This window comes from Cheilinus undulatus, linkage group 15 (assembly GCF_018320785.1).
Source record: "Cheilinus undulatus linkage group 15, ASM1832078v1, whole genome shotgun sequence".
Taxonomy (NCBI): Eukaryota; Metazoa; Chordata; class Actinopteri; order Labriformes; family Labridae; genus Cheilinus; species Cheilinus undulatus.
The window spans coordinates 34,078,478-34,102,544 of NC_054879.1; the positions used below are offsets into that span (position 1 = coordinate 34,078,478).

Here is a 24,067-nt window from a genome sequence, read left to right on the forward strand (position 1 = left end):
ATTACAGTCACAAAAGCACTCCAATCAGATGAAAGTGTAGCTTGTAAACAAGAAACACAAAAGCTCTGACTTCTTTTTCAAAAATCAAGAGTGTGGTATTTTGTCCAGTCCAAGTGAGCAGTAAAGTTTGTGCAAAGCTAAAGGTCAGCTGCTCCTATTTTTACCCATACAGTCTGTCAGGGGAAGGTAATCTGTAGATAATGAGAGCTGTGAGATTAGGCCTCAACACAGGCACAGAAATGTGCAACAGGGCTGCTATCTACAAAAGACTCACACTGCACCACACCTACAGAACAGAAGCACACAACCCCGCCCTCCACACCCCAGCACACTACATAGTTAGCATTTCATCTTACTAAAACAGCCTGCATAAAAATGTGACTTATCTTCTTCCAGAAAGCAAAGCCTCCTTACAGTGAATCGGTTTAATCTGCCCCATTACAAAGATCTGAATCAGGAAGTTAAACTTCCAAAATCCTTAGTACAAACACAAGCATAATGACTCCATGATTTACCCTAAACAAAATACAAGAACACTGAAATTCATGTTGGTGTTTCTACATTGAGATTTACTATCAGTGAGATCTAGTTGGTTTTCTTAAAAGTAAACATTGTTCTGTAGACCACAGCCTCTGCTTAGCAGGCTAAAATTCTTTAATCACATCTAGTTAGTTAAGGAAAGACGTCACTTAGTAAGCTAATTTTTTCATCAACATCTATTTGAAAGTGTCAATTGGAATCTTTTACTGACTGAATTTAAACAAACACAACTTAGTGCTATACAATAGTGACATTTATTGCATGAAATACGATATGTTCAAGATCTAACACAATCCAAGCTCACACAACAACATGACTTCCCACACTTTATTTCTCTATAAGTGTTTGTTCTATAGTTTTTTTCAGCAGGGTAAATTTGTTGTTGTTAGTGATGCAGTGCCTATTAAATAAGAGACTGTATAAATATTTACCACCTTTAAAGTGACTGACTCAATTCAACAGAAGTCCAGACAGTTGGTGCTAGAAGTCTCACAATTAGTGAAATGGGGATTATCTGAGTGCCATAAATGTGTCTCAAGTGATAGTAGAGTAAAAACACTTGTGTCTGGAAGGTCCAGTCACTGGTTAACCAGTGTTCCTGGCTACTATTACACCATGAAGACAAAAGAACACACCAAGCAACTCAGAGAAAGGTTACTGTAAAGTATAAGTTTGGGGATGTAAACAAAAAGATTTCCAAGGCACTGAACAGTTTAGTTAAATCCATCATCAGAACTGAAAGGAATATGGTACATGAGTCAATCTGCCTAGATCAGACCGTCCTCACAAACTGAGTGATTGTGCAAGACGAAGACTAGTGAAAGAGGCTGCCAAGAAACCTGTGACTCCTCCAAAGGAGTTACAAGCTTTAAAAGCTTAGATGGAAAGAAACTGCATACAAAAGCTGCTACCTAGGTTCCTCACCAGTTAAAGCTTTATGGGCAAAGAGTGGCAAAAAGAAAGTCGAAGAAAACTCATATCAAATCTTGACTAGAGTGTGACAGAAGGTATGTGGGAGACTCCATAGTCAAGTGGAAAAAAAGCTCTTTGGTCGAATGACACAAATATGATGACCTTTGGCCATCAGACAAATTGCTATGTTTGGCAGACACTAAACACTGCACATCAGCACAAACAAACCACACCCACTGTGGAGCACGGTAGTGGCAGCATCATGCTGTGGGGATGTATCTCTGTAGCCGGCCCTGGAGGACTTGAAAAGGTAGAGGCCAAAATTAATGCAGCAAAGTATAGGAAAATCCTGGAGGACAAGCTTATTTAGTCAGCAGGAGAACAACAGTTTGGGAGAAGATTTACTCTACAGCAACACAAAGACCTGGAGGAGTGGCCCAGTCAAAGCTCACTCCTAATCCAATAGAGAATTAGTGGCTGGACTTGAAAAGGACTGTTCACACCTGATCCCCCTGCAACCTGACAGAGCTTGAGCAGTTTAACAAAGAGCATGGAGTAAAACTGCAGTGTCCAGATGTGCAAGCCCGACTGAGACCTATCCACGCACACTCAATGCTGTGATAGCACCCAAAGGTGCCTCTACTAAATACTGACTTGAAGTGGGTAAATATTTATGCAGGCACTTATTTTACACTATATATTTTGTTTAATTGACATTACTTTTAGAAATCTGTTTTCACTCTAACATTAAAGAGGCAATAATTGTTTTTTTTTTTTCAATTTGACATTAAAGAGGTTTTTTGTTGTTTTTGTCAAAAAAGCCTAATTACATGACCATAATTGATTTATAAAATCAGTTAAAGGGTGAAACATTAAAGGGGGTGAATACTTTTTATAGGCACTGTATATTCAAGTAATGCATAAAGACAAGAAAAAAACATCCAGGGGTATTAGTTTCAGTACTGTAGAAGCACAGAATGGGTTTAAGTGGATGTGATTTATTCCAAATAAATGCCCCATCATTGAGTCGATTACTATAACTTATGGTAAAATGTAATGTATTGTTGATTGTATGTCTAGTAATGGGTTTTGGCTACACATTTTAGAACATAGAATCATTTATCCTCAGCAGTTTTCAGATTTTAAAGGTTTAAGATGTGATATTTGTTAGTGCTAATCAAATAATTTTCTGAATTAAGGTTCTGCTTTGAACACTTTAAGAAAGAGAAGAAAAAAAACAAGTTCAATAACATCAGTACTTGTGTTTTTAAAGAGTAAGACCACAGGACTTTTTCCAAAACGTGGAAATGTTTGATCCTTGAAAATTGAACTATAGCTAACAACATGAAGATGTTATGAACTAGCGGTATGTCAATTTTATATTATAATAGTTTAATGTGGCAATGTGATTTAGGGGAAACACTCATGCTAAAAAACAACTAATTTAAGAATTCTTTCTCTAGGTTCACTCTCATGCTTGCCTTGTTTGTTATGAGTATGTTCCCACTTAAATTTTACAACCTTCCAACCACGTACACATTTTAGGCATACGGCTGAAAAAGAAGTTCACTCTTACCTTTCCAGAGGCAGTTTTCATCAGAGCAAACTCCCTGCCTGCACCCAGCAACGCTGCCTCTTCATCAAAGCCTGTGCCTGAGAGAACAAAATACTATTTAGAGCCATGTATACAAGGAGACATGGTCAAAATTAATGCATGCTTTTTTGTATTTCTTAATGTTTTGAACACAATCTGATACCTTGTAAACACATTACAAATTGCCATGTGTGTTTATGGATATGAATATTGCCACACACATCCTGATACAGATAAACCAGTTCTGTATTTATGTTTTGATTCACTTACTGATGATGTGTAGATCCTTCTCGAGGTCAAACAGAGAGATGCCGCAAGCGTGCAGACATTTCCTTGCCAGCTTCAGCTGCAGTTCCTGCTGCAGGGCCGGGTCTGAGCTCATAGTGTAGATCCGCACCACAAAACCATCCTGCAGGAGTCAGGGCCAACAAGAGGATAGTTTAATGACTGCACGTTTTTACAGTTGTAGTCCATTAACATTTAGTTAATTAATTAGTTAGGACACAACAGGCCTGTGAGCCAATAAAAACAGATTCTTGCTTCACTTGACTGTCAATCCAACACAGTGTGGCTCTACAACTATCAATTTCCTTCGAAAACAGGGTACATTAATTTTACTTATACGATACAATAAGATAAAATATAATCGATATGTTAAAGGTGATTCAATATGATACGATATAACATGATATGCTATGATAGGTAAAGATACAACAGGATTCCAATGCAATGCATTACAATGTGATACAATATAACAAAATGCAATTGGAAACAATGTGAAATGATGCAAGATGATACAACAGGATGTAGTATAATGCAATGCCATATGATACGATATAATACGATAAGATAGAATCCTCTAAGATGCGATAATATGTGACTGGATGCACTACGATGTGATGAGATGCATTGGGATATTGTGATATGTTTAAGTGTGACATACTGCAATATGGTGCTGGACAATATGATAAAATACTGTGGGGGATCACTAGTGGCCCCATGATACGATATTATCACAATACTTCGGTCATGATGCTATATTATTGCAATTTTAAACATCTTGCAATACAGTGAGTATTTCAATACCATATATTGCGATATATTGTGATCTATACCATTTTTCCAACTGTTTGGCTGAGTTAGCATTAGCCTAGCCCTCATGTTTGTCGTATTTCCACAGTATTTTCTTTTCAGGTAGCACATCTTGCAAACCTCATGTGTCATGTCTGTCTCATTTGTGCCCTGCTTGCATTCCTAATGTCTTTCCCCTGGTGCTGCCATCTTTGTTGTACTAACTTTCTCCTGCTCTATGACCGTCACCTCTGCCAACATCAGTGGACAAACAATTGTCCAAATAATTGATTTTATTTTTTGATTATTATTGACTTAAGTTCATATCAGCAATTAATTTGAAAAAAACATTGATACTTGGCAGACAAGAAGATATGATGTATCACCAGAAAAAAATCACAATACTAAGCTGTATCGATTTTTTCTCCCACCCCTATAAAATACAATGTGCATTTTGATGTGATTCAAGTGATGCCGTAAGATATGATGCAATGTAATAAATGCAATATGATACAATATGATGTGGTATAATTAAATGTGATGTGATACGATACAATGTGTTATGATACTATATGATACGATACGAAGCGATGTGGTAGGGTTGTGTAGGATACAATGTGATGCAATGCAGTGCGATACGTTATATTGCAGCGGTATGACAAGATGTTCTGTGGTGTGGTGAGTGCAATAGGAAGTGACACAATACAGTGAAATGCGATGTGACACCATGCAATGTAATTGTTAGGAGTTATAAGCAACGTAGAGTTTCTCTTCTTTTATTCTCTATTTTGTAAATGTGCTGAAATGTTACTAGACTGTCCGTTAGTCTTGAACACACCATGCCAGCAGTGCATGCGAAGTACCTTCAGAAGAGGTCACAAGACTCACTGCTTGTCACCAGACTATACAGCCAACCCACATCCACGGACTTGAATGAAACTTATCATTATTTCTGAGAACAACACAACCAAACTAAGAGCAAACAACGCCAGAAGCCCAGCTGGACGTGTGCAGGTGAGCTTGCCGCATTTAAATCTTCTGTCTTTCTTCTGACCACCTCTTTTCTTTAATACACTTAATGTTTGGACTATTAGATTGTGGCTTTGTTTATCCAGGCTCAGCCTGTGACGACAGTTCAGTGAACTACAATACATGTGACAACAGCTCATATGGGAAAAAGGTGACATTGAGACATCATTGTGTCATATATAGACTGTCAGTGTAATATATGCAATCACGGTTCTAATCTGACATTATTTACATTTTCTTAAACTTTAAGTCTGTTTATATTAGACCAGTCCTATATAAGGGGCTGCACAGCAGAGCAGGGGTCAGCACTGTTGCCTCACAGCAAGAAGGTTCCTGGTTCGCTTCCCGGTCAGGGCCTTTCTGCGCAAAGTTTGCATGTTCTCCCCATGCACGCGTGGGTTCTCTCCGCGTATCCCAGCTTCCTCCCACCACTCATAAGGGTTAATTGGTGACTCTAAATTGGCCGTAGGTGTGAGTGTGAGCGTGCCTAGTTGTCTGTCTCTCTGTGTCAGCCCTGCGATTGACAGCCGACCAGTCCAGGGTGTACCCTGTCTCTCGCCCAATGACAGCTGAGATAGGCTCCAGCCCCCCCCCCCGTGACCCCGAATGGGATAAGCAGTATAGAAAATGGATGGATAGAAAATGGATAGTCCTATATAAGGAAAAATGTGATGCCTAGTGATAACAACATGAAGTGAGATACATAAGATTAAGCTTAAACTTCACATCAAGTTTTCGTAAATCCAACTAAATCAAGTTTTTTTGTGGGTAGCTGATAGCTAGCTTGAGTTTTATCTGACAACACAAACATGTTCTGAAAGCTTGTAAACTGTAGACATTTTATGTGAGAAAGCACTGCTTGCTTGTTTGCAATGTTTTTTTTAACTTACTTCTAAAAAGTAAACTCAGACTTTTCCAATATGTTTACCATGGAAGCTCATATTGTTTAAAGGATAAAAAAATGATTTATTGTGTAGTGCTAAATATGCTAAACTTGCTAAATATGACCCACAATCATACCCATATTGCAATTCTTTTTTAGGATATTTTGGGGGATTCTAATGCCTTTATTCAGGGAGGAGGAAAGTGGAATGAGTCAGAAATGGGGATGAGAGAGGGGGAGAAACATGAGGGAAAGGAGCTGCAAGCCAGACTTGAATTACACTTAAAAACACAATACTTGAAAATTTTAACTCTCTTCATGCTCAAGTGGCTACACACAGTTCATGTCTGTATTTGGCTATAGTGGGGAATGGGGTAAGTGATTAGAAATAAGCGCCATACCCCACACACAATCACAACTAATGTGTTGCTGGATGTAGTTTGGATTAACACAAGGATTATGCCTTATAGACGGCTGAGTCTATCAACTGTAGCTGCAGTGTGTTTGAGTCAATCTACTGGGAGTGAGGGGGTGTTTCTTTTATCTGTTCATCCATTTATATAACATAAGCGACTATAGCAACTTTAAACAGCAGCCATGTTTGTGTGAAAAGCATTTATCTTAACAATAGCTTTTAGGGTGTGACGTCCACGCACATCTCACACACTTTGAGTCAAAGCTGAGCACATAACAGATGACACAACAGTCAGAAATGTGGATTAGTCAGACTGCAGGGGATATGGCTGGAAGTGTAATATACAGGATATGAACAGAGAAAAGAGCAGCCCACAATAAGGAAATAATTGGGAGACAGCGGGGATATAAAAAAGGCTTAAAGGTAGCACAAGGATGGTCTGGTTTCTACTGTGTGGTAATGATGACAGACTCATCTCTTACACTTTGATTCCTGCAGAGAGGAGCACATGTGCTGGTCAAATCATTAAAAAAAAAAGAGCATCTTTTTCCAGCCGGAACTCTTCACATCTTTCCCTCCACCTCTTACAATCCCCTTGACCTCCCATAGTTAACCCACTTCACCTTCCTCCTCTTCATCCTACCATCTGATACCTCCTCATCGAGCAGCACATGGTTCTTACTCTGCCATTTAGTGGTGTATGGGGTTTTTGCATCAGCTGTCTGCTCAATAAGCAAGCATGCAGTTTCTGTGAACTCCCCTCAGTGTGATGTCCCACCCCTTTGATTAGCTTTCAAACTGCTATGTGATAGGAGGGCTAACCACAATGGCTGATATATGGATTTCAAATCCCCTCCCCCCTCTCACATTACAGAGTGCTTATGCAGATAGCTGCTTGAGAGATTAAGCTCTCTAGAGAATACTCACATCTGGTGCCAGTGCCCCCACTGCTACGCCCATACGTACGTACACACATACATCATGCACTCGCTCATATGAACTCAGACACAGCTACACCCCCCTCTGTGTCACAGCTGGTGATCAGCTGAGGGCCTGTCAGAGTGAGGCAGGGCCTCTAACAGCAGTCACAGCTGATTCATAGGGCATCTCAAGAGGGACAAGTACCCTCATTTTAAATTATAGGAGATTTGGTTTTCAATGAGGGAAACAAAGCATCTTGCAAAAGGGCTTTCACGGCTGCAAATGGTTTGAAAATATACAACTTAGGAGCTGAAAAAGGTTTAATTACACACTCTAATTTTAAACTGGAAGAGCCAAGGATCAAAATGTGTATTGGTTCAGTATAGTCTGGCATGGTTTGGTACAATAAACCCTGATCGTGATTGCATTTCCACAGCCGATGTCGATCGAGCCTTGCTGGAAGTAATGCAAATTTCACCTTTTTTTAGCGATCCAGAACAATGGCTTAGCTCAGTAATAATAGCTGGTCCTTTGGCTCCTAACAACTTTTTATTTGATACCATTTTGGCCTTTAAGTCTATTAAAAAACAACAAAAATATGAAAAAAGGACATTGGAGCTGACTCTTGTTCACATAAAAGAGCCATCTCTTATAACTGGTACATCACTATGGCTTGTAACTTGTCATGCTTAGCCGAGTTGTTCTTTTTATCTAACATGCACCCCCAAACGGTTTAAGTGCTAAATATCATATCACCGCTTCCTTTAAAGGATGTTTATGACAAAATGAGGGCGAAAAGCTGTTAAACTCAGCAAAAACATGATACATTTGTGTTTATCCTTTAGCCTGGAATGTTTTTGACGAATCAACGGACCACAGTGAGTCTAGATCCACTCTTTACAGTCAGATATAGTAAAAGGTTATCACCCCTTGGATGTTTTACCCTTTAATTGATTTCATAAATCAATCAAGGTCAAAATAATTTGACTTTTTGGCCTGGAAAAATACAAAGCACCTCTATATTGGCTGCAATCAAAGCACTGAGTCTGTGTGGATAGGTCTCAATCAGGCTTGCACATCTGGACATTGCAGTTTTACGCCATTCTTCTTTGCAAAACTGCTCAGGCTCTGTCAGGCTGCAAAGCAATGGGGCCCTTCCAGCGCTGGCTGTTGAGAGACACTCCCACAGCATGATGCTGACACCACTGTGCTTCACAGTGGGGATGGTGTCTTTGTGGTGATGTGCAGTGTTTGGTGGCCAAACATAGCATCTTGTTTGATGGCCAAAAGGCACCATTTTGGTCATCAGACCAAAGAGCTTTCTTCCACTTGGCCATGGAGTCTCCAAATGCTTTTTTGGCTAACCCATCTTGAGATTTAATGTGTTTTCTTCATCAGTGGCTTTCTCTTTGCCACTCTGCCATAAAGCTTTGACTAGTGAAGAACATGGGCAACAGTGTTGGTATGCAGTCCCTCCCATCTCAGCTGCTGGAGCTTGTAACTCCTTCAGAGTAGTCATAGGTGTCTTGGCGGCCTCTCTCACTATTCTCCTGTTTACAGTCACTCACTTTTTAGAGGACGGCCTGATCTAGGTTGATTTTCACATGTGCCATGTTCCTTCCATTTCTCAATTGAACACTGGGGGATGTTCAGTGCATTGGATGCTGAAGGGGTTGAATACTTGTGCAGTCACTTATTTTAAATTACATGTTTTTATCTAAATGAAACTAATTTGTTGAAACTTGTTTTCACTTTACATTAAAGAGGTTTTTCATCGTGTTTGTCAAAAAAAGCCACATTCCAAGGACCATGATAGCTTTATAAAATCAAAAAGGAGGGAAAAAATCCTAGGGGCTAAATACTTTTTATGGGCACTCTGTGCCTATGCTCGGTACCACTGCAGAGGGATGACAACACGTAATACATACGGTACTTTTTTAAAGTTTTGACAGTGTGAGAACTCATGTTAAACTCACATCTTTGCAGGCTGCGATCTGGTTGATGTACTCTCCATCAGTGAAGATGATGTTCTGTCCATCTGCATGTTGACCTGCAAAGAAAAGCAAAGTATTTGTGATTATATATGTTGTTACTTATGAGTATGATTATGTAATTAGCTTAAAATCTAAAAAGACTGTTTTTTCACCTGGCATAGTGACAGTTCCTTCATGCTCCAGGGTCTCTGGGTTGATCTTGAGGGCTGACATCGAGTGGTTGCTTGCATCTCGATACAACAAATACCCCTGAAGACAAAACACAAACTTGATAAATAATAAAAAATACATACACTTCAGAAATGTTGGTTTTGATTAAGACCACAGCACATTCAAGCATGCCAATGAATATTCTGTAATCAAACATCTGCAGCTTCTTTTAAAGCCATTTGGCTGAAGGCCAAGTGACTTACCTGTGCAAAGCCAAGCCATGATCTCTTTTCCTTTCGATTTCTGATACGAGAGGTGGAGTTGTACACATGGCCCTGTAACGCAACAACATATGAGCCAACAATCACAAATACCAACAGCTTGTCAGAGCAAGACAGATGTTTTTTAAATGGTTTTTGACAAGCATAGCTCTCTACTGTTACAGATAAAACACATAAAACTATTTCTGCTAGCTGCCAATCTCCAGCAAAGAAATACTATAAATTGTGCCTTTATGATTAAACCTGTTTTTATGTACTGATTCAGGGTAAATCAGCATAATACCTACATACGTAAACATAGGAAGTTTTGTCTGAGTGCCACAGAACTTTATTGGAATCAAATCCTGAAACTTTGAGAGTAGCTTGCTAAAGGGTAGAAAAATATGTTTTGGTGCAGGTCTTCATAAAAAAAAACTTGACCCAAACCAACTCAAATTACGGATCCATTTCAAAGCTACAATTCTTATCAAAAGTGCTAGAAAAGGTTATCTTGCAGGGTTAGGGTTAACTTTAAAGGTAGCCCTAACCCTTTCATGTATCATATCTTAATTGCAATCAAAAATCCAAATATCGTCCAGTATTTCGTAATCGCACATTATTGCCAAATCGAGCAGAAGTACTCTCCAGCTAATCAAACCTGTGTGGTGCCTCAAGGATCCATCCTAGGTCCTATCTTTTCTCCATAAACATGATACCAATTTCTTTGCTCTGGCTGTCTCTTTGTTGCTCCTGAAGGGAGACCTAAACACTACAGGAAAACTTTTGTTCCTGCAGTTATAGCGCTTCTCAACAAAACAAGCACAAGATGATGCCTTTTAACTTTAATAGAATATACATTGTTTGACCGAGTCTTCAAAAGCACTTTATCATGACTTGGTTTTAATCACACTGGTTTTAACATTTTGATGCTAGTTTTCAAAGTATTTTATCTGATTGTGTCCTGAATTGTGAATCAGTGTTGTTGTTATTTGTTGTTTTTGTCTTTGGTACACTGATACCCCTGTCTGCACAACCAATATCCTTTGTGGGTACTAATAAAGAATCTTGAACCATTAGGTCAAATTATCCAGAAAAACAACCTTTCATATCATTGTTATGCTGATGACACTCATCTTCATCTCCCTATTAAACCAAACAGTTCATCTGATCTTAAATCTCTTTAAGTCTGCCTTGAAGATGTAAAATCCTGGATGTCCCACAACTTCCTTCAACTTAATAGCAAAACCGAAGCAGTGCTTTTTGATCCCACAGATGCCACCAAACTTGTCATGAATAGCCTGTCCTCTCACATTAAACCCCATGCTAAAAACCCTGGATTTATTTTGGCAATTCCTGTTAATTCAACAAACAGGTAAAAGCTTCAGTGAAACCTAGTTCCTTCTGATTCAGAGCTATTTTAAAGTTAATACAATACTTCCCTTCAATGACTCATAAAAAAACATACCCCTGCTTTTATATCTTCCTGCCTAGAATATTGTAATTCCCTGTATTTCTGAATCAGCCAGTCATCCCTATCCCGCCTGCAGCAGTACAATACAAGCCCAACTCTTACCTCTTTACAATGGCTGCTACTTTGCCATAGGCTTAATCTTAAGATTGTTGTAAATGTTTTTAAAGCCTTGAATGGGCTAGCTCCACCCTACATAACTGACCTCCTGGGGCCTTACATAACCAGGGGACCCGTCAGATCTTCAGATACAGGCCTTCTGGCAGTCCCTCACTCTAATCATAAACTGAGAGTGACCGTGCTTTCTCAGTCATGGCTCCTCAACTGTGAAACAGCCTTCCTCCTATAATCAGGACTAGCCCCCTCTGTTGAGTCATTCAAATTATGCCTGAAGACAAATTTTTATATGTTAGCATTTGAACCCCCTGGTCCTTTATAGGCGTGTTCCGTAATATAGCTTTTTTATCTTACTTATGACTGATTGTATTTATATATTTTTCCTTCCGTGTACAGCATTTTTGACAGCTTATAGCGGAGCTAATATCATATTTCATGATTTGGTGGCTAATTTTGGTCTTTTTAAGGTAACAGTATTAAATTCACTCAGTGAAGAACCAGTTCAGTTAAAGAACCTCACACAGTAGGTTTAAAGTCTGCACATTTTAAATAGTTCAACTTCATGCAAAAGGACCATTTGACTCAGAACTTAACAGCATCAAACTTGGATATTTGTGCTTATCCCATTGTGAATAACCACATAAAGCTTTGAGTGGTACACACCCTAACAGTGCCGCTGTATCCAGAGCCCACTTTGTAGAGTCCGTCCTTGCAGAGCAGGTACAGGAACGAACCATCGGTCTGTAGGAGACAACGCTCGTCCTCATCAATGGACACTTCCTTCAGGACCCACTTGTTCATCAGGGCTGCGCGTTTGATGCCGTTCCCAAACCAATCCTGGATTTGAATCTTTCCAACTAGGACAGCCTGTACGCTCCTTTGGAGCGCGTTCAGTATGGTTGGCACCTGGTGAGATTTAAGGAGACAACGAGGATGCTGAGTGAAAGACGGCAGGACTGCAAACCTCTTATGCAACATATTTTGGCGCGTTTTGTAAAGCAGACAATGTACCAGGTGGGAGATGAGCTGTGAGTTTTGCTGCTGCTTATTGAGTCGGATCTTATATTTGTTCCTGACCCTGCAGTTACTATTACTGCACATTTCCCTTTAAACATTCTGCCTGAATACTTTTTCACACGGAGGGGTTTCCCCTACAAAAGTTGTTAGTCCCCACACACTTTTTTCACATAATTTCCATGGCACGGTGCATCACACACCACTGATCTCACAGTTCACACACATACAAACACACAGCTCGTAAGCCCACACTTCCCGCCAGCCTGCCTGGTACTGCAATGACTCACAGTTCAGTCAATGCGTACAATACAGGGAGCCGGGTGGAGAAAACACACAGTCCTAACTCTGTAGGGGATAAATGTGTGAAGCCAAAAAGCCTCACTGCAGTTGCAATTAATAAGCCCCTATTTTTTCTGTATGAAGGTAAAGGTGAGATGTCTATTCCAGCAAATAAACAATCTACTTCAAGAGCAAATCCAAAAAAAGGAGGAAGTGAAAAAAAGAAAAAGTGAAGACTGAGAGAGAGGACACAATGTTGAAGCAAACAGACAGACAGCTAATTAACGTAAGAATAAAGGCAGGGTAACACAATCAAACAGGATAATCAGAGGAGCTTGACATTTCCTCAAATTTAATTTGTGTTGTCCAGACACTGCCCTGAGTCTCCCCGCTGCAAGAAAATGTATTGAGGATCCAAAGGCCATGTTATCTTTCAAAACAAACTTTGGTGCTTATTTTTTTCTCATTTAATAGAAAAACTTTCAAGGATAATAACAGTGGATAATTTTTTCTGCATGGAAAACTCAATCAAAGATAACTCTGTGTAATACAATGTCATTCTTTCTTGCTCTTCAACTAATACAACCTCAATGTTCACCTGGAATTTATATTCAAAGACAAAACATTTGTCCGCATCTAATTTCCTGCAGTTATCCTTCCTGGCAAACTAAACGTAACAAACTAGCATGAGTGCCAAGAACAATTAGGAATGACTAACTTGTGTTTCTTGTACGCCAAAGACAAAAGAAAAAAAAGAGGAGGAACGATGAAAACCATCTAGTGAACACCCAAGTGCAGTGTAATTGTTCTCAGTTGGTTAATTACCTGTATTGTCTGGCAGGCATGGCTGCCATTGTTGGTTAAGATGGCAGAGACGGCCTGTAGAATTTTGCCTGTGTCTCCCCAGGCTACAACCAGACTAAAGAGGCAGGCGCAGGACAGAGCGGTGATGGCCTGTCCTGTCGGATCATTGGGTCCTGTGCTGCGAACCGTGGTCTCCAACAACAACTGGAAAAGAGACTCTGAGGGAGCAGACAAGCGGAGGACACGTTAGACATTTTCAGAAACAGAAAAATAGGATTGTTTTGTAATAAAATGAAAAATACAAGACTCTTACAGACTCAAACAGAGCATAAAGAACAACACAACAAACACTTAAAAAAAATAAATTTGGGCGCGCCAGTAGTCGAGTGGTTAAGCGACTCGGGTTCGAATCCGGCCTGTGGCACTATTTCCTGCATGTCTCTCCCCGCTCTCTCCCCTGTTTCCAACTCTATCCACTGTCCTATCAAATAAAGGCAAAAAGGCAAAAAATAAATCTTAAAAAAAATAAATTTGGCCACACATGTTAATTATATAATTCATGTGTTTCAATCAGACCTGTTGCTACAGGTGGATAAAATCAACTGTGGCATGCAGTCTTATTTGCAAACATTTCTGATACGAAATGGATCGTTCTGAAGAGCTCAGTGACCTAGGGTGTGGTACTATGATAGGATGCCACCTTTGCAATAAGAAGATTTTATTTTATTCCTATTGGATATCCCACCGTCAGTCGTAAATGATATTATTAGAAAGTGGAAGGGTTCAGGAACAACAGCAACTCAGCCACAAAACAGAAGACCACAGAGTGGGGTCAACAACTGCTAAGGCATAAAAGCTGCCAATATTCTGTTGATTCCCTAACTATAGAGCTCTGAATGTCCACTGGCAATAATGTAAACATAAAAACTGTGCAGCGGTAGCTTCATGAAATGGGTTTTGATGGCAGAGCAGCTGCATGCAAGCCTCACATCACCAAGTCCAATGCCAAGCGCCAAATTGAGTAGTGTTGAGGGAATCGCCAATGGACAGGGTTGAGCAGTGGAAACATGTTCTGTGGAGTGAAGAATCACGCTTCTCTGTTTAGCAGTCAGATGTAGGAGTCTGGGTTTGATGGATGCCAGGAGAACATTACCTGCCTGATTGCAATGTGCCAACGGTGAAGTTTGGTTGAGGAGTGATAATAGTATGGGGGTGTTTTTTGGGGTTTGGGCTAGGCCCCTTATCTCCAGTGAAAGCCAACTTTAATGCTTCAGCATACCAAGACATTTTGGCTATGCTTCCAACTTTGTGGCAACAGTTTGGGGACGGCCCTTTTCTGTTCCGACATGGCTGTGTCCCAGTGCACAAAGCAAAGACTATAAAGCTGGTTTGATGAGTTTGATGTGGAAGAACTTGACTGGCCTGCACAAAGCCCTGACCTCAACCCCATCAAGCACCTTTGGAATGAACTGGAAGAGAGATTGCTAGCCAGGCGTTCTCATCCAACATCAGTACCTGACTTTGTAAATGCTCTACAGAATGAATGGGCACAAATTCTCACAGAAACACTCTAAAATCTTGTGGAAAGCCTTTCCAAGAGTGGAGGCTGTTAGAGCTGCAAAGGGGGACAACCTCCATATTAAAGTTCATGTTGCTGAAAACATGTGAGTCCTTATAGGTGTAATATAAATCTGGGTTAATCAGACATAACAGGACTTCATGTACAGTTAATAAAGTTAATCCATTGTCCTTGGATGCCTTGTCACTTTAGACAGCCCTAGTATTTAATGGCTATTATGCTGAAATTTAAGGTTGTAATTTTCCTTTGAGGTAAGAGGAAGGAGAAAAAGTGTGGGGTTTAGAATTAAATCCTTACTAACTGAGTGCTTGCAGTAGACCAAAATAGCTCAACTTTATCTTGTGTATTTATCAATGTACCGTTACAGCTCCAAACATATCTATAAACATATTTCATCAGCTGAAGGTCTGTACTGACCACAGTGAACAACATAAACATATAGTAATTAAAATGACGACACTTTTCAGCAGAAATAAAGCCGTTTACTGCTTACTCCTTACTGATATCTGTCACCTGTACATGCAGAGAACAGCAGAGACTCATGCTACCAATGGCATCACATGCGTACCTTCTACAGTCCACTCACCAAGTGAGGGTATGGGTGTCTGTTGAAATGCAAACTATTTTGGGGTTTACTGTACTGAACCATACCAATCAGTACTCAATCAAACTGGACCACCTGGTGGAAATACAGCTTAAGAAAGACTACTTTAAGCTGGTTTACACCTCACTGGGTACTTGATCCACGTTACATCTTGACCTAAGCATGGCACAAACGTTTCAGTCATACCACAGGGGACTGTGTTCAAAGGTAGAAAAGGGGTATGATACGTGACTTTTAATAAAAAAAAGTGTTTCCAGGTTTTTGCAAATACACAGTCCTATTTGGTTGCATTAGTTTATGCATATGTACATGATAAACTAACAGCCTTACCTAACACATCAGGAGGTTCGGTCTGGAAGCCCTCGGGCTGTTGTCCCTGCAGCATGTCCAACAAGGCCTGCAGGCTACGCAGGCACAGTGAGGGGTGAGAGAACCGGGTCTCTTTTATCAGCTCAAACACCCCACAAAGGCCTATGCCAATGATCTGCACACACAGAGAGAGAAGCACATTTAAATGAGCGGGTGAACATCATGCTGTCACAAGCACAGTCAGAGTCTAGCAACACTTGCTGTGAAGCCACTTCAAATAACTATTTAAGTGGAAACCTCCTGACATTCGGCACAGAATTGATAAACAAAAGGTTAAAGTGGATGTCTTCCAAACATGGCTACACTGGTCGACAACTATACAACCTATATTTAGCCCACAGTTTATACCACCATGGACTTCAAACATCACCATTAACATTTTTTATAATGACAAACCCATTAGAGTGCATGAGGAAGGGAAGTAGACGGAAAGGTTTAGTCTAGAAAGCAGACTGGTTTTCCTTCTTTTGGTATGGCTTGTTAGTGAACCAAAAAATGCTCTGATGTTCCTTTCTTCCTGTATGAACTTGTTTTGCTACAGTAAACTGACAGCAATGCATCAGTGAAATGGAAAATTGAAAGGATAATAAATGGGAAACATCATGGCAGTTAGAATAAGAGAAGAAGTAAAAAGCCAAGTTCAGAAAATATAATTCGTTTCTATCTTAAAAATACAGAAACTTCCTGCATTACAGTATTTAGACAAAACAAACAAGGATCCATATAGATATGATGGATGTTAGATATTCGACACGGAGTAAAACTTTATTTAATAGCCCAGATTTTTATTTACTCAAGATGGCAAAAATCAACTTATCTTTATTTGGGTACTGTAACTCAAATATCGTAAGAAAGCTCACTGCGGTTAAAAAAAAAAAAACTCCCCTCAAATGCACATTTGCACTAATTAATCCATTTATGGTTACTCTACTATTGTAAGAAAGCTCACTGTGGTAAAATGCCTCACCTCATATGCACACTTACACTAATCAATCTATCAACTGTTTCTCAAATACTGTAAGAAAGCTTACTGCGGCAAAATGTCTCACCTCATATGCACATTTGCACTAATTACTCTTTTAATTGTTACTTGAATACTGCAAGAAAGCTCACTGCAGTAAAATGCCTCACCTCATTGTATATTTGCACCAATTAATCCATTTACTGTTATTCTACTATTGTAAGAAAGCTTGCTGTGGTAAATCCTTGCATACTTCTGATGACATATATTTAACTTGCAGACTTTGAACATCTTGCAACCATACTTTCAATGCCAATGACTTGTATATACCAGAAAAAAACCTGACAAGATCTTATACATATCAACATTTTAAATCCTTAATGGCATTGAGATTAATGCATTAACGCTGACAGCCCTAATAAACATTTCTATTTGTAAATACTGCTTTATTTCTTGTTTTCTCTTATTTCTTTAAATCCTATTAGGTTCCTACAGAATTTACTTACATGTATTATAAATACAATTTACATATTTTTCTTATTTCTTCGTTTTAATCACCATCTATATTAGGGCTGAGCAATTAATTGCAAATTAGATTAAATTGCAATATGGCCTGCAGCAATTTACAAACATCAGAAATTGCAATACTTCTTCATCTTGGAATGTACCAGTCTAATAAATCAATTTTTGCAGAGATTTTATCCACATTATGCAAACATTCAAGTGTCGTTTTTTATAATGGTTTACAAAAATCCTCCTTTTCGTGTTTTATGTGTGTTATTCTTCATCAAAATGGGTGACATAAAAATGCTAACGTCCTTAAACAAAGCAAATGGCATCACATTTGCAAAAATAGCAAGCTCACTCTAAATAAAACTAATGAAGCCTAGCGTTACTTCACAAAAGTCATACCTCAGCTGGTAGCCAGCTTCACCTCCCCGACCCCAGCCTCCTCCCTTATAGTTTAAAGCTTTTGCACCCCCATATTCAGATTCATGCTATGATGTATTAATTACCACCGCCAAAGAGGTTATGTCATTGGCAGGGTTTGTTAGTTTGTTTGTTAGTTTGTTAGTTTGTTAGCAACATAACTCAAAAAGTTATGGATGGATTTTGATGACATTTTCAGGAAATGTCAGGAATGGCATAAGGTAGAACTGATTAGATTTTGGGAGTGATCCGGATCACCGTCTGAATCCAGGAATTTTTTAAAGGATTCGTTACTATTGGGAGATAGGGCTAATGGCGGAAGTCTGCACTCTCTGAGAGCTTTTCTAGTTGGTTCTGAAATAATTTCATTGTTTTCAATGCACATGCATTTATAATTTATGAAATTAATTATTGCTTGAATTTGTCGAAAAATACACAAGATTGGCCTAAGAATAATCGCATATTAAATTGCAATATTGGAGGAAAAAAATTGCAATTAGATTATTTTTGCAAATCGTTCAGCCCTAATCTATATACCTTTACACTGATACTCTGTGTAGGAGCAATTTTAACTCCCATTTCTGATTCTGATGACTGCTACTGTTAGTATTTATTGTTAAGAACAAAAAAACACAGCAGGAAGCATTTTAAGTATCTGGCTTGTAAGAAACTGGGAAAAAGGTGTAATTTAAAATCTTTATAGAGACTTCTGTGTATCTAATTGATCTAAAATAGAAGATTATTGATCAAGTCTATTTATTTTACCAAAATGTTGACTAGAAATACATGGATAAATCTTTCTGTACTCTTTACTATAGACTTTGACCTATTCACTGGTCAATATCTTGCACAATCCAGCACAAACTGTTCAACACTTTGTTTACTTTAAGAATAGAAATATCCTACCTTTTTTATTTTCTTGTGCTTTAGATATCATACCAAATATTTTTTATGGCAATTATTGTTTGTTGCATTGCTTGATCCCCTAAAGAAAAATTAAGTGTAAAACAACTTAAAATCTAAATTATTTAGATTGTGAAATTTACCTCTTTCATTCAATTACCTCAATAAATGTCCCTAGATCAGTGCACAATACTGTTTGAAATGATCATGTAATTTTCTGTACATGCATGCAAGTCTTAACACACATATTGTCTGAGCAGCTCTCAGTGTTGTCATATTAAAGGCCTGTGCTGTTGTCGTGAGCCTTTTTAAAAAGCCAACCCAGTCTGCACGAGAGAAAAGTAGGGCATAATTCATGTATTCTAAAGGCATCTCTGGAGCCTAATCCTTAACTACAGCCTACAATTCATGTTCAGCTCATTTTCCAGGCCTCTGCTGCTTCACTTCACATTATGATGGTACTGTAAGGTAGCAGCCTTTAAGAAAGACATCCAAAACCTTATCTTTATCCCTTAATTCAGCTATTTATGTCAAAGAAACCAAAATAATCCTTTTAGGCATTTCCTCTTATATGCTTAGTTGTTGTACGTGTCTGTTGCCAAAGGCTTGCTAGTTTCTTCTGTTTAATATTTTACTGTTTTATGTTTTATTTAATGGTGCACTTTAGATACACTTTCCTTGAGTACAATGAAGATGTATTTTGACATATGAGTGTTAATAGACAGCATATTAGAATATTCCTTGCATATCAATGCTCACTTTCGTTCCTAGGTTAAAAAAAAAGGTTTATTTTATATCAAAGCTGATAGAAAGTAGAAAAGATAAAGCAGAGAGCAGAGGAGAGGAGGGAGCAGGGGAATTAGAGCAGAGGCTGTAATCCTGTGTGGGGGTTTCAAACCTCTGGTAAAGTGACACCAATTATCACAACAATAAAAAGGATGAGTCTTGCATACAAGCCTGGGGAGATAAAGGATTGTTGTATCCTTAAGATAGAGGGCACAGGCAGGATCTTGCCTTGATACCACGCTCAGCTGCAATCACATACGCAGCGAACGCTACCCCTTGCTCTTACCTTTGGCAGCTTCACGGCTGGCTCACGGTATTCTTCCTCCTCTTCGCTGTCTGAGTCGCCGCTCTGCACCGAGCTCCGGGAGGCGAGCGCCAGGGAGGCCTCTCTCTGCTGCCAGTCCAGCACACAGTGCCGCACATTGCAGTAGACATTGAACGCAGACGGGTTGCTGTGCAGCTTGATGTCCGGCACGCAGAGGACTCCATCTAGACTCTCAGCCTGTGGAGAAAACAAAAGTAAAGATTTTTAGCAAGGGTAGCTGGGCTAATCATCAGAGAGCTAGTTAGCAAGCACTACAGTCATGTACAAACTGTGTCAGTTCTTTGAGGGAGGGTTTATATAAAACATTAAGCAACTTTTACTCAAACAACACCCTTTATTATTCTTCATTAGTCCATAAAGAAATTTGAGACACTAGGTTTGTGTATTGGAAAAATCGGGCAATAAGATGCTCTGAGACACAGAGGTAATCTTGATAGTGTCACCAGCTGGTATTTAAAAAACAGTAATGGCCACATTGGAAATGCTGGCTCCAAATAGTCCTCGACACACTGGTAGAGGGATCAATTCCCAGTCTCTGTCCTGTTTGGTGCATGTTTTCCTTTGGTCTCTCTCCCCATACTTTTTGTCTGTCTAGGCTGTCCCATCCAAGCAGAGACATAAAGCCCAAAAAATAATCTTTCAAGAAAAGTAAAAGGCAAAGAGATGGAGCTCTTTGCCTCCTTGCAAAATGCAACAACGTGCCCAGCTGTTCGTCAACTCAGCAACAATCCTATTTATAAATCTGATGTAACTTTACTAAGACCTAATCTATTCACAATGAATGAGCTTAAAAAATCATCTCAGAAGTTTTAACAATAAAGAAATGAGTGACAAAGACCAAACCTGTTTTTTGTACAAGGTTTCAAAAGTGATTATTTCTGCTGTATGACTGAGGATTTTTTTTATTGGACCTTATGGAGAGACCTTGGCTTTTAAAGCAAGCCCCAAGTGGAAACTCAAGGAACTGCCCTTTTTTTGTACTTCCACATTTTACTCCGTTTTCAAAATGGAGTTTTACACATAAATACATACCACAATGCAGGGGTTTAAATTGTATTGCAATGTTGCAATAAAATTAATACAGTCTTTTATGACTGTCAGTGTTTTTAAAACAGTGTCCTCTGTACTTATGCTAGCAGTCATAGCTTTTCTTTTACCCATAAAGAGAGAGGAACATAATTTGATCGACTGTCCTGATATAGTTCAGTTTACCTCTGAAGTGAAAAAACAATGCTTCAACTATAAATCCGTTCCAGTGCTCTTGCAAACGTCGCCCAATAAATGGCATTTTTGACTCCACGTATTTTGTTGAAGGTTTAAATAAAGCTCCTGTAGAGGTGCACGCTCTGCTCTCTGTGCTTACTCATGCACGCTGGGAAAAGCTTGCACAATGTTGCAGGAAAACCATTCACCCTGGTAAAATTTGGGGAAGGTTTGACAGTAAAAATTAATATCGGCCAATCCTAACACCAACTGTAAAAATCAGGACTGATACTGATATATTGTTGTTTAAAATAACAATTTGGCCAAGTCTGATACCAATGTTCAAGACTCCCACAGATCAGAGTTTGTCCAATAGGTCAGTGGTCCCCAAAGTGGGGGCCAGAATCCCCTGGGGGGGTTGTGACGCACTGAGAGGTAGGTTGCAAGATTTCTTCCAAATAATAGAGAACATTTTCAATGATTTTAAAGTGTTTATGCTACCCATTATTGATATAAGTGAAAAAACTTAAGACTGTAGATGACTATTCTTGAGGGTACAAAGCAGGGCGCAACTATGCTTTTACCACTCCACGATCAGTAGGAATCCCCAGTCTCTGGCACCGTGGTTTTGGGGGCTGCAGCCTGAAAATAGGGACCTTCTTCTGCTCAATAATAAATCTATTATCTGAACCAGCAGTCAGGTGTGCTAAATCTCAGCTTAAAGTTCTTATGAGAATCCTGCTTGTCATATTAGTTCATGCCCACATTATCTGCCGATGGTTGATTCCCACCTGAAGGGCCAACACTGATGTTAAGTTGATGCCTCTGTGCATCCCTACAAGTACTCTAGAATCACCAACAACCGCGTCTTCGGTTTGAAAGAAGAAGCCATAGCACTCAGAGATCCCACATATGCACAAGCAGAACATGCAAACTCCACAAAGAAAGGCAATGCCTGACCAGCATTTGACCAAAAACCTCCTTGCTGTGAGGCTACAGTGTCATCCACAAGTCCACTGGTACTGGGGCCAAAATATCTTGGACACATTAGCAGTGACCGTAAACTCAAAGAATAGAAATAATGTTCCAGTGTAACCTTTCATTTTTAGCTGGTCATTTTTGGACAAAGCAAGGGTTTCAGTGTTTGTGTTAGTAGCCACATGGTCTGACTCTGAACCAAATCTAAATATGATATATTGCTGCATTTTGGTTTCAGCTTGTTTCATGTCATCACTGCATTGTTTACAACACAATAGTCGAATATTGTGAGTCAGGGAAAAGCAGTTTCAGTTCGTCATTAAGGTTGTTAGAAATTTCTACATGTATTTTAAAATGGTACAATCTGTTTGTTTTTTGTTTTGTTTTTTTAAAGAAAAATTGCATAAAAGACAGACTTTTCAGTCATATAAAGCACCAAAGCTGGTGCAAGAGAAAGAGGGATGAAGCAGTGATCTATGCAGTTTCACAGGTGGCAAACAGGGCCCTTTTGCATCTCATAAAGATGCAAAATTATTTTTCTGAGAGCCAAAAACAAAGAGATAGAGAAGTGATACTGGCTGAAGTGCTCAAACATTGGACACTTTTTTGTTTTTGAGTTTATTTGCAATTGGAATGCCTAATATTCACAACTAAGTAACATAAGTGGGTTAATTTCTCCTCTCGTCTGGTATATAAAAGCACACATGAGAATTCCCCAGAGGTTTAAGCTCAAAGTTTAACCCTAAGGGACTGCACAAATGTTAGCTGCAACATTTAACCTGAAACATATTACATAACAGCAATATGTCATGAGTGTAGAAACTGTTGACAGTTGGTCTTTACGCCATCTGTTCTGTCATTGTCCTTACCTCTAAGTCAGTAAGAACCAGTGACATGAAATGACTCCTCCTTCAGCATGGACTTCTCAGGAGGCTCACTTTTGTACACACTAGGCTTGGCCAGTGTTTACCAGCTCAGTACGGCAGTCAGTGTTGCAAATGGCTTACCCAACTTTTTATATAACCTGTGCAGAAAGATTTCAGAAGTGTTCTTGCCTCAATTTCAGAATAAAATTAAAACGATATGAAGTGGTCAGACAGCACCTAGTCATTTTAGGAGCTTAAGTCATTAGGCTCAGTCATAGTACCATTTCAAAGTGGCCCTGGGACTTTTACCTTCACTATGAACATCACAGAGGTGTAGATGGGAGACAAAGATAACCCCTGAGTTAAGGTGTTGCAGAAGCAAGAAAAGTGTAAGTAGAGTCAGTGGGGGAGTGTGGACATTCTGGGTATGTGTGCATGTGGAGCACCTGCTAGGTTGTCCTTTTTTGCTTTCTCCATCTACAAATCCAAGTTAAAGCTGTGCCATGCAAAGAGAGAGTCATATGGGAACAAGATCCAAAAACACACAGCCATCTAAGCTCATTTAAAAATGACTGAGGCAAAATGGAAAACTGTTCTGTGGTCAGAATTTGGTATTCTTTTTTGGAAAACCATGGACATAGGGTCCTGTGTACTTAACAGGGGAGGGACCATCCAGCTTGTTAACAGCGCACAGTTCAAAAGCCTGCATTTCTGATGGTATGCATTACTGCCTTTGGCGTGGACAGCTTATGCATCTGAAAAGGCACTATCAATGCTGAAAAGAATACAGAGGTTTAAGAGCAATATATGCTCCTAATTAGACACCCTCTTCAGGGAAGGGCTTGCATATTTCAGCAAGACAATGCTTAACCTCATATCTCATCTATAACAACATGATGGCTTCACAGTAGAAGGGTCCGGGTGCTGAGCAGGTCTGCTTGCAGGCTAGACCTTTCACCAATAGAAAAAAATTTGGCGCATCAGAAAAAGAAAAATCTGGCACAGAAGACTCAGGTCTGTTGAGCAGCTGCAATCCTACATTATACAAGGATGGGACAACATTCCTCCTCAATAACTCTAACAACTGTTCTCTGACATCCCTGAAATTT

The 24,067-nt window shown here is 39.4% G+C and overlaps 1 protein-coding gene across 18 annotated transcripts in view; it reads right to left on the reverse strand.

Annotated features, from left to right (window-relative positions):
* The window catches only part of mycbp2 (MYC binding protein 2), a 112,540-nt gene that overhangs the window by 72,488 nt on the left and 15,985 nt on the right, over positions 1-24,067 (reverse strand). For all 18 annotated transcript variants that reach the window (XM_041806818.1, XM_041806810.1, XM_041806813.1 and 15 more), the window contains exons 3-11: positions 19,873-20,088; positions 15,968-16,121; positions 13,476-13,672; positions 12,018-12,260; positions 9,773-9,844; positions 9,512-9,608; positions 9,342-9,415; positions 3,317-3,455; positions 3,029-3,105 (exon numbers count right to left, since the gene is read on the reverse strand). In XM_041806818.1, the coding sequence (XP_041662752.1) occupies positions 3,029-3,105; positions 3,317-3,455; positions 9,342-9,415; positions 9,512-9,608; positions 9,773-9,844; positions 12,018-12,260; positions 13,476-13,672; positions 15,968-16,121; positions 19,873-20,088 (1,269 nt within the window). The remainder of the gene's footprint in view (positions 1-3,028; positions 3,106-3,316; positions 3,456-9,341; positions 9,416-9,511; positions 9,609-9,772; positions 9,845-12,017; positions 12,261-13,475; positions 13,673-15,967; positions 16,122-19,872; positions 20,089-24,067) is intronic.